At 44.4% G+C, this 11669-nt stretch overlaps 1 protein-coding gene across 3 annotated transcripts in view; it reads left to right on the top strand.

The window, feature by feature from the left end:
• The first annotated feature begins 738 nt into the window (after positions 1 to 738).
• OPTN (optineurin) overlaps positions 739 to 11669 on the top strand; it is a 44133-nt gene continuing 33202 nt past the window's right edge. The window contains exons 1-4 of one of the 3 annotated variants that reach the window (XM_032837789.1): positions 739 to 901; positions 1570 to 1677; positions 7786 to 7962; positions 8565 to 8767. In XM_032837789.1, the coding sequence (XP_032693680.1) occupies positions 7797 to 7962; positions 8565 to 8767 (369 nt within the window). In that variant the 5' untranslated portion in view covers positions 739 to 901; positions 1570 to 1677; positions 7786 to 7796. The remainder of the gene's footprint in view (positions 902 to 1569; positions 1678 to 7785; positions 7963 to 8564; positions 8768 to 11669) is intronic. The other 2 variants (XM_032837790.1, XM_032837788.1) reach the window with 2 other exon arrangements.

The following is an 11669-nucleotide window of genomic DNA, read 5'->3' as shown; positions in this document are numbered from 1 at the left end:
TAATACCACCTGCCTGTGGCACTTGAACTATCCAGGCGTCCACAGTTGGCCTCTTCTTGGGAACAAAGAGCCCAAGAAGCATCCTGCAGCCTTTGTGTTTTTAATAAAGGTCTATTTTAAGGGCAAAGTCGGATGGAAAGCCATGCATGCTCAGTTAACTATATTAGATGTAAGGCTTTTTTTTTTTTAAGATCTTATTTATTTATTTGACAGAGATTACAAGTAGACAGAGAGGCAGGCAGAGAGAGAGGAAGGGAAGCAGGCTCCCCGCTGAGCAGAGCGCCCGATTTGGGGCTCGATCCCAGGACCCTGGGATCACGACCCGAGCTGAAGGCAGAGGTTTTAACCCACTGAGCACCCAGGCGCCCCTAGATGTAAGGCTTTTAACTGAGATCCAGGGTTCGGTCAAAAGATGTCTCGGACTGTACCCCTTTTTCCGTGGGGCGCAGGGACCCCTGCGCCTCCGGCCTTGTAAAGGGATCCCAGCAGAGGAGACCGACTCCGCACATCCTTTAATTAATTATCTGTTTACGTGAGCGCCGCCAGTCACGGCAGTTCACGGACCCGTTTAGCCCTCATTTCCCAGGCAGGGACCCCTACCAGCGCGAGCGGCGGGGCTGGGATCGCGCACCCGGAGGAGGGGGCGGGGTCTGTGGGGGCGCGACTGCGGGGCGGGGCCCGGGAAATTCCCGGCGGGGGCGGGGAGGCCCGCGCGGCGGTCAGCTGAGCGGCGCTGGGCGGGGTCTCGAGGCCGCAAGTCAGCCAGAGGCTCCCCGAGCCCGGATCGCTGCCCCTGGCGGGTCCCCTAGTCCGCGTCTGCACCCGGGTCCGGAGCCCTCCCCCAGCGGGCACGATGCCGAGAGAGCAGTGACCCCGATAGAGGCCAGAGCGCGGGCGCGGGGTGAGCTGGGGCAGAGGGCGGGCAGGGGCTTGGAGAGGTGGCGGCTCCCTTTCCGCCTTGGAAGCTGTTCCCGCGGCCCCGTTCCCTGCGACGCCGGAGCCTGTCGGGTGCGATGGCGAGGGATGGGACGTCCTCTCCCCCGGGAGGGTTTCCGGGCCTGGGCGAATTCTGACCTGGTGGGAAAGGGCAGCGGGGCGGCCCTCCCAAAGCCCCCCCACCCCCCCTTTTTTTACCGGCCCCGTTGGCCGCCAGTGACTTCCTCTGTAGGTCACGGAGGTTGTTTGAGGGTGACATCCTCCCGCAGGTTGGGAATGATTACAGCCAGTTCCTCATTATATAGGAAGTGGTTAAATGTATACCTTTGAGAAACGAAAACTATTCTAGCTTTTTGAGGTGGCCCAGGGACACTAAGGAACAGGTGACCTCTCTCTCTAAGGTGCTGGGGACTTCTGAACAGCTGAAAGGAATCTTCATAAACCATTGTGTCCGGGAGAGCATGTGTGTGTGTATGTGTTTGTGTGTATATATGTACATAGACCATGAATGCTCCATGAGGCTGAGAACCCCAGAGGAATTGTTTTTCCTGTGGGAAATGTGTAAGCTGGAGGCAGAGTCAGCATCGCTAAGAGAAAACGAAACCCAGATTCTGGTCTGGCCTCCTCCTCCAGGAAAACTGTTGTATGGAAATGTATGCCCCCGAACTATTGAAGGATGTAGTGGAAAACAGAACCGTGGTCCAGTAAGGAGGTATTAGGACCTCAAAAGCCTCAGATCTGGTAAGCAAGAGCAGCGCTGTTAACACAAGAACCAGCCCCTCCCCTTGCTCTTTGCCTAGGGAGAGAAGAACTAGGGAACCCTGGCTACCTCCCAGGATGTGCCCAGTTTGTGCTGGGCTGGAGAGATCCTGGGGCAGAGGTAAAGGCCAGGAACTGCCCTAGGAATGGACAAGGCAAGTGAAGTTTAAATTTGGCCTGGAGAGAGAGGACAGAGACAGGAATCTTCCGAGTGACTGATATGTTTTTCTACTGGGCCACTTCTAGTGGTTCTTTGTATATTATGTACAACATTATAAAAATAACGTCTTTTTTTGGTAACTGATCTCAGGTTGCATATTATGCTGTGGAGTCCAACTAACTCCTCCAAAAAACAAAAACAAACTTTATTCTCGAAAGAAATTGGCCATTGTATTACCTTCCTTCAGAACCCTCTCCCTTAAGTAAGGATACATGGGTATTTTCCTCTCCAAGCTCTGCTTTTCCTGAATTTTATAGAGACCTGAACTATTTGATATGTTCCTTGGAATCAGTGGGATTAGTAAATCCAAAGGAAAAGGAAGAAATTAAACTCTGTTTTTGAGAAGTGAAGTCTGTTTCAGAAGAAAATATTGTTTTAAAGGTTTTCATTTTGACATGTATATGAGGCTGGGATAATAGGATGTGTGTTATGAAATGACACTCAGATACCTTTGGGGATGATAAAAGAAACAGTGCTAATTTTCAAAACACGTTTTAAAACTTGAGGTCAAGAATTAAGGAATGAGTGCCGTAGAGTTGTAGAAAAACTCATAATACTAGCGTGCTGGGTTTGTCACTATAGAGCAGAAAGTGTCTTACTAGTGCTAGACCTTAAAATACCTCATTGCACTGTATTTTCATTTCATTTCAACGAACATTGACTGAGAGCCTGCTGTGCGCTGCTCACAAGGTAGAATAAAATAGAGACCTTCCCTGAAGTTTGACGGAAGATCTCCTGGAATGGGATGATCGTAGAACTTTGCAGAAAGAGCCCAGTGCTACTGGGTACTGAGAGGAAAGAACAGTCTGTTTTACACAGCCATCTATCTCAGCTGGACATGGAGCTGTCTGGTAGGTATTTGCCAGGGCAGACGTGGGGCCAGATATTTTGTGCAGAGGGGAGAACAGAGATAAGGGCAAAGAAGCGGAAAAGAGCGGGAAACTGTGAGCTCTTTCATGTGCCTTGCGTGCCAGTGGCATGGTGACGAGAGATGATACCGGTGAGTAAGTGGAGGCCAGGCTCTGAAAGGCCACGTTTTTCTCATTTAGGAGCTGGCATTCTGCCTTGCATGGGAAGGGTTTTCAGCAGGAGGGTGACCTCATGCTGGGAAAGAATCTGTAGTGGTATGGGGACTGCGCTAGAAAGAGGCCACACAGACCGCGTAGGTAACTACTCAGCAAGAATTCTTGATGCCGGGGACACAGTGGTGCACAGAACAGACAAAAATCCTGTACTCTGTGGAGTGCATCGCTACTGTAATTGAGACAAGACACGGAGGGCCTGACCTAAGCTGGCAAGGATGGGAAGGAGGAGGAAGTACCAGCAACTTACTGACCCATGAGACTCCAATGGAGAGAATCCGGATACTCTCACTTACGTTGAGAAGGGTAAATCGATTTCCATTTTCTGTAGGTTAGCAAATTACAAAATCAGAATACCATTTCTGGCATGAAAAGCGAAGCTGCTTTTTCCCCCTTCATTGGATACAGGCTTTGAGTTCTTTTACCAGGATGATGATGGTTTTAGTTGATGTAATCTTGGGATAACACTCAGCCCCCCACGCTGGCATAAGCGTAGGACACGGAGTGTTACGCAAGGGTCTGAGGACGAGGGTTATAAGGCCATGATTCTACAATCTCAGCCACCTAATGTCTCTGATCAAGAAATAGGTTTTTACTGTTTAAAATTAATTTATTCATGCAGGGATTGAACCTGTGAATTTTTATTAAGCCAGTTTAGAACACACCAGGGTAGGGCCTGGACTTATTCTGCATGACCAGTGGGCACTGGTCCAATGTCCAGTGGGTGCAAGTCAGTGTAAGGCAGATTTCTGTTCAATATAGGATGACTTTCTAATGATGGGAATGGTCCTGGAACAGAATGGGCTGTGTTGCCTGCCAAAGTCATTGCTCATATATTCTGTCATTGAAGCCTTTCAGGCCCGGTCTGTATGACCCTCTTCCATGGAAACCAGATAAGAGATTCTTGCATCGAATAAGAAGTTGGACTGGATCATTTGTAAGGCCAACTCAGAAATGAGATTTAAGCTCATGCCCACATCCACAGAGTCAAGTCATTGCTACTTGACCTCTGGAATTAAAAATGATAATATAGTTAAGAATTCAAATAGGACTGGGAATAAAATCAAGGAAATTCTTCCAGGTAGTTTGCTGTCTTCCTCACTGGTGAAATCTTGATAAATCCTGTGCTTGCTTAATTCACCCTTCTGTAGTTAAATATCACCTTTGCTTAGAAATGACGTGTTTCAAGGATGCTTGGCTGACTTAGTAGAGTATGTGACTTTTGATCTCAGAGCAATGAGTTCAAGCCCCATGTTGGACATAGAACTTATATTAAAGAAACAAAAGAAAGAAAAAAAAAGACATGTTTCAGATCCAGGTTAGTTGGATTTTTATGAGAAATTCTGTTACTAAAAAAAAAAAAAAAAGAAAAACAATTCTGTTAATGGATAGAACCTTGGAATAAATGGCTTAGTTTCAATTTCTATAACCTTTGGAAATGTGTGCAAGAATTTATAATTCATCTCTGTATTTGTTCAATTGAATGTAGCTTAAACCGATGTTAAAGACTTAGAGAATTCAGCTTTCCCTAAACGGTGCTCTACCAATAGACATTTCACATAGGCACTGTACTCATAACTCATAATGATGCCCCCCAAAATACCTAAAATCATAGGGTGCTCTTTGGGTCACCAAAAAACAATTAAGTTGCTTTTGGTAACAATTTGGTAATAAGTATTTACATGCTTATGTTTGGCATATACACTAACTTCTTATTTTCCTATGACATTTGAATTACCAAATAATTTTTCCTAACAATGCTGGATAATGAAGTGTTTGCTGTGATTAGGACAGGCATATAATACATATGGTGGCATGGCCATGATGGTGCTGGGTTGTGTGTGTTGGATGGGGGGGTTGGATCTTCCTAGAAATTCAAGAATACTTTTCATGGGGTTTTTGAGCTAAAAGCAAATGTAATGATCATCATTCGCTAGACAAGTCCGTAAATTATCATAAGAGGTCACACATCTGGGTAAGGCAGCCAGTGTTTTTTATACTGTCCCCTAGCGTGACCCTGCTTTTCCCCTTCATGTCCTAAAATCTGGGCAACCTGAAAAAGTTAGAAGCCCTGATAAAAAAGCTAGAACCAGTTTTAACTTTGTTGTGGATGTCTAAAGGAAGTATAAAGGAAAGTTGAAGAGGAAAAATAACCTGGATAATTTTCAAGAGAAAATCTTTCTTTTCTCCCCTCCCCTCTCTTCCTCTTCCCTGCCTCCCCTGCCCTTCCCTCTTCTCTCCCCTTTCCTCTTTCTTGGAAAAACAATTAAGGAGAAATGTGTATGTACTAAAATGAAATTAAGCACATCTCTAGAGAACTGCTTAGGAACTTAAAAAAAAATCTGTTGAATGTTTCCATTTGCTTTTGCAAAGTGTATTATAATCATTGAATTTCTAAGCAAACTGGACAGTTGACAAGTAAATGATACATATTGTAAGGTTTTTAAAATTTTTTATTTAAATTCAATTTAACATATAGTGTACTGTTAGTTTCAGGGATAGAATTTAGTGATTCATCAGTTGCACAGAACACGAAGTGCTGGGGCGCCTGGGGGACTCAGTTGGTTAAGTGTCTGCCTTTGGCTCAGGTCATGATCTCAGGGTCCTGTGCTGGAGCCCTATGACAGGCTCCCTGCCCAGCGGGGAGCCTGCTTCTCCTTCTCCCTCTGCCCCTCCCCTCCACTTGTGCTCTATCTCAGAAAAATAAAATTAAAAAAAAAAAAGAACACCCTGTGTTCATTCTGTCAAGTGCCCTCCTTAATGCCCATCACCTAATTACCCCATCCCCCACCCACCTCCCCTCCAGCAACCCTCTGTTTGTTCCCTAGATTTAAGATTTAAGATTTATGGTTTGCTTCCCTCTCTGTTTTTATCTTGTTTTTTTTTTCCTTCCCTTCCCCTATGTTCCTCTGTTTTGTTTCTTAAATTCCACACATGAATGAAATCATGTGGTATTTTTCTATCTTTGACTGACTTATTTCGCTTAGCTTAATACTCTCTAGTTCCATCCTTGTCGTTGCAAATGGCAAGATTTTTTTTTCATGGCTGAGTAATATTCCATGCAGATATATACCACATCTTCTTTATCTATTCATCTGTCAATGGACATCTGGGCTTTTTCCATATTTTGGTTATTGTGGACATTGCTGCTCTAAACATTGGGGCACATTGTGAGGATTTTATCTTTAGGTCTCTTTAGTATTCCTATTATTTTGTAAAAACCCATGTTTATGAAAGGTTAGCTCCAACATCATACTGTGCAAAAACAAATGTTACAGAAATCCAGAAACTGGCTTTCTCCCTTTTAAATTATTTCATCCAGATTATTTTATTGGGGAAACCAAAAGCAGTCTCTTCTCATCACTGAATACTAGGATCCCACCTCAGCACTAGACCACTTTACTAATGCATTAGGATATGTAGAACATAGGCTACCTTCCAGAGGCCCACAGTGTGATAGTATGCCTCGTCAATGCTTTTCACTTCAGAAACTGACATCCTCCTTAAAGAATTTCATGGGAGTGCCTCTCCTTAAGGTGGCTGCTCAGGGGAGAAGCTGGAGTCTGCTGTCCTGTCATGGTACTGTCCCTCATGACCTGCAGGTTCCTTCAGACCAAAAGCAGATCACCAGGCTCTTGGGTCCAGGGGGCCTCCAGAGAACCCCAGGCATTGCTTCCATTGCGGGTGGGGAAAAAGCACTGTACCACAACCTGTCTGTTTGGTTGCATTTTAATAGTCACCAAACGTGCTCCTAGCTGTTAATGATATGGTGCTGTATCAGAAAGAGGGCACTTATCCTTCTTCATCTTCCACGACAAGGCTTATCATGATCATCATGAAGCGCAAAAAAGAAAATGTTTGCGTGTAGCATGCTACCAGTTGTTAGATGAGATTCGTATGTTTGCCCAGGTGGTAGGGCATGCATAAACGGATCTTATTTTTGTCCATCTTGTCTTTCTTGTCTTGTCTATCTCATTTACGTCCACATTGACCTCTCTAAAAAATAAAGTGGTATGCTTAAAATATTCTCAGAATATGCAATAAGTGAGCAAGGTTTCTTAGTCTTTTTAGGATGCCTTGCAGAATTATTGAATATTGAAGCCTAAATATTCAGTAGCATCTTTATTGTATGACGGAGCTGGGTTTTGGTATTATTCATACTCCTATAGTTCAAACCTCTTCTGAAGTGACCTCAGCTGAGCCCTAACACCGCTGTGAGCTCAGCTCGGTCTCCTGTCAAGTAGCCATCCAGTTGGGTTTTAGTGAGGATTAGAAACTGACGTGTTGGCTGCGGTGATTCAGCATGTAGTAAGCATCCAAAAAATGTTCCTTCTCCCTTTCCTCTTAGCCAAAAATTCAAGAGATAAAATATGGAGATTTTTTTAACAGCTTTATGTGCAGTTCACCCAAAACAAAAAGATCTGAGCTTGAAAGATTTGCATAGGAAAACCAATTTAATGATACTTTACCCATATCTACAAATGTACATTTGGAAGCCTTGAATTCCTGTTAGGATCCCTGATTCTCATGCTCTTCTCTCCCTCCTCCATCCCTCAGGCCCTTGCCGCACCCACGCACACAGACACATGGGCACACTCACAACGCATGGAGGCTAGAATACACCTCTTTGTTTAAAAGGGAAGAGCCAAAAATGTCCAAAAAAGAATTGGAGAGGAAGGAGGCAGCTTTTGGAATGCACACTAGCAGTTGCCCATGGATTTGTGGGACTCAGGGGAGCCCCTTGCAGCGGGAAGACAGCTCTCTCTTCAGTCTGTGACGTTTCCCTAGGTCCTGCAGCCATGTCCCACCAACCGCTTAGCTGCCTGACTGAAAAGGGGGACAGCCCCAACGAAACCACAGGAAATGGGCCCCCCAACCTGGCTCACCCAAACCTGGACACGTTCACCCCAGAGGAGCTGCTGCGGCAGATGAAGGAGCTCCTGATTGAGAACCATCAGCTCAAAGGTGAGAAGCCCCTGGCCACCACATTTCTTCATTCACCCTGGGCCTTCATGAACAGCATCTCTCTGTCAAAAAGCTTGTTGGTGAATTCCCTTCTCTCTCTTTCACTAGCGGGAGAAAGAGCACAGAGTTTAGCTTTTGGTAAAGCTAAAATTGTTTCCATTGTTTACTTTTGGGATACAGGTAAGAATAAAAGGTATTTACACACCCCGGGGAAATGGTATAAAGACATAGAGTCCCTTTGGAAAGAAAGGAAGAATTACAGAGTTCTAAATATGACCCTGTTCATAGAACGCGTTCTGGGATCTCCGGCCATGGCTTCTGGCAGGACCTGTGTTCAAATCAGTGCTCTAGCGTGTGTGCCGTCATGGTGGAACCCAAACTAGTTTTATTTTCTGGAGTCTTTGGAGGACTAGAAATGACATTAGGCCCCCGAGTCTTGTCTGGAAGCAAAAATCACTCAACTTCCTACATTTCCTGCCAACCCTGGGGTCCAGGCCAAGGAGGGCTTCTTTAGATTCACAGCTAAGTGATGAGGGTGGTTGGAGGTTGGATTCATCAAATCGAGTCTGATGTGTGACACTCTCACTCTGAACCCCATACAGAAGCCATGAAGCTAAATAATCAGGCAATGAAAGGGCGATTTGAAGAGCTTTCAGCCTGGACAGAGAAACAGAAGGAAGAACGCCTCTTTTTTGAGATACAGAGCAAAGAAGCCAAAGAGCGCCTCATGGCTTTGAGTCACGAAAATGAAAAATTGAAGGAAGAACTTGAAAAACTAAAAGGGAAAATGGAAAAGCCCCTTGAGGTGAGCAGACTAATCAGTTGCGATTTTATTTTATTTTATTAATATTTAGAGTGGAATCTTCCTTATCTAGACTTCTAGATCAAAACCTTTCATGGTTCAGGCTAGATGAGTATTTTGCATCATTTGAGAGAACTGTTCTTCCTGAGAAGGTGGCTTCAGTTTCAAGGGTCGTGTGCAGTCTCTGTTGGGGGAGGGAAATCTGTTGGGGGAGGGTTTTTTTGTTTTTTTGTTTTTTTTTTAAAGATTTTATTTATTTATTTGACAGAGATCACAAGTAGGCAGAGAGGCAGGCAGAGAGAGAGGAGGAAGCAGGCTCCCCGCTGAGCAGAGAGCCCGATGCGGGGCTCGATCCCAGGACCCTGGGATCATGACCTGAGCCGAAGGCAGAGGCTTTAACCCACTGAGCCACCCAGGTGCCCCTGGGGGAGGGTTTTGACCATATTGATTATAGTCAAAAGAAGGTTGTGGTTATAAATCAGTATTTTGTATTCATTATAGACCGTGCAGGAGAACCTCTGCCTCGAACCATCCAAGTGTCAGCTTTTAGTTTATGTCTGATAGAAAATTACATAAAAAAAAACTATTACTCCCAAGTTTTACTTACTAGTTTAGTCTTTTCCTAAGTCTAAAATAGAGATTCCTCACTTTACATTTTACATCTACTTTTCTTTTTTACATCTACTTTTGAAAAATGGTGCAATACTTATCATGTTGTGATAGGAGGCTGTCAGTTTGCCACATTTTCATTGACCCAAAGAACCTGAGAAATGTGCTCATGGCCAAGAGTGGGTGCCAAAGTTGTTAGTGAGAAAATATGTATCAGAACCCATCTGAAGCATCCGCTCATATTCTGAGGACTGGTTGTTCCTTAGGCGGGGCATCTGCTGTTCCTTGTTTTCCTGACCTGGAACTTAGCAACCCCCTGAGGGATGGACCACTGATTTGATTCAGGGAGGATAGAAACCCAGACTTCAGAGATGTTCCTTAAGATACCTTGAACCCTGTTGATCTCTGATTTCTTGGGTAAAGTATGCAAACAAAGAAAGATAAGAGGGAAAAAAAGGTGGGGGGGAATATGGAATAACCTGAAGAATGAAAAGTTGTTTAGGGTACTTTATTGTGCTTTATATCAGGGCTTTACTCATCGATCCCTGCTTATGGGACCGTGTGAACATTCTGCTTGAATAAACTTATGTTTGTGTAGGAAATGATTCATTGCTGATTAGCTCTATCACATCTAATGCTTCAACTTGTCTTATAGTTCAAAAAACATTAAGTTACTTCTTTGGGGGAAATCTCTCGGTATCTAAATATTTGCAAGGTAGAATACTCTGAAAAAATGATCAGCTAGGATATCTGAATAATTTTCTACTCTCTGTAAGAAAATACCTTTGTTTTAAAATTTTATTTACCTGAGAGAGAAAGAGTGTACAAGCTGGGCAGAAGGGCAGAGGGACAAGCAGACTCCCCACTGAGCGCAGAGCCCAAAGTGAGGCTTGATCCCAGGACCTCAAGATCATGACCACAGCCGAAGTCAGATGCTTAACTGACTGGGCCAGCCAGGTGCCCCAGAAAATATCTTACACTGTTTTCCTCCTTTGGCTTTTGGGGTGTGAGCTGACAGTTGGCATCAGTCTGTTGGGGCCTATCACACTGAAGCCCAGAAAGAAGCTTCCAGAGCAGTTTGCTTGAAATCATCTGTGTATGCATTTTCCTAAGAAGTCCCAGTATTGGAAGAGATGGAGAGAAGAAGCTGGAGCTCCAGACAGCTTCTTTCAATGCAGAAGATAGCTGAAACAAGCTATAAGCATGACTCAGAAGTGAGTCCTCGCAACAGAGGACATGGGTACTTGGACAAAGAGACATTTATGGCTCTTTAATACCCTTGGTCATCAGCCTTCTCTCCCCAGAAATGTGCCTCCCAGGCCTGCTTATTGCCTCCCTGCCTCTTCTTTAATTTTTATTTCATGGACCAGTTGAGATGATTTGTACAATTTAGGCTGTCGTCTTCCTGACTTAAAGCTCTCCCAGACCCTGCCTTTTCTCACTCTTGCTAACCCATCCTTGCTGCATCTCTCCAGGGAGGACCTTCCAGCCACCAGGGCCTCTCACGTGTTCTGTGCCACACAACGAAAGTGAATAGGGCATTTCTTTTGGAGATCTGCCTTCTGATCCTCAGGGTGAGGCTGAGGTTTTCATGGTTCTGTCCAACTCACAGAATTATACATTATTATCATCTGTAGAGAGAACTTTTTAACTTTTAATGGTACAGATTGCTAGGTAGAGATCATTAGCTGGGTATTTCTTCTAGGATTATAAAATGCATGGTAGCCTGGGCGGATTTCCATGACAGCAAGTTGGAGACATGATACAAGTACACAAGGAGAGCCATTGTGTTGCTTGAAGGTCAAGGGCAAGCATTCAAAAGTAATGAAAGATAACAAATCATGGTGTTGAGTTTGATCAGAGAGAATAAAACATGTGAGTTCTATTTGTTATGCTCCACAAATAAGTGAAACCATATGATAATTGACTTTCTCTGCTTGACTTATTTCACTCAGCATAATCTCTTCCAGTCCTGTCCATGTTGCTACAAAAGTTGGGTATTCATCCTTTCTGGAGGCATAATACTCCATAGCGTATATGGACCACATCTTCCTTATCCATTTGTCCGTTGAAGGGCATCTTGGTTCTTTCCACAGTTTGGCGACCATGGCCATTGCTGCTATAAACATTGGGATACAGATGGCCCTTCTTTCCACTACATCTGTATCTTTGGGGTAAATACCCAGTAGTGCAATGGCAGGGTCATAGGGAAGCTCTATTTTTAATTTCTTGAGGAATCTCCACACTGTTCTCCAAAGTGGCTGCACCAACTTACATTCCCACCAACAGTGTAAGA

The sequence above is a fragment of the Lontra canadensis genome, unplaced genomic scaffold, assembly GCF_010015895.1.
Source record: "Lontra canadensis isolate GAN:19392208 unplaced genomic scaffold, GSC_riverotter_1.0 scaffold100, whole genome shotgun sequence".
NCBI lineage: Eukaryota > Metazoa > Chordata > Mammalia > Carnivora > Mustelidae > Lontra > Lontra canadensis.
The sequence above is the reverse complement of the archived record's forward strand: the minus strand, read 5'-3'. Positions and strand labels throughout refer to the sequence as shown.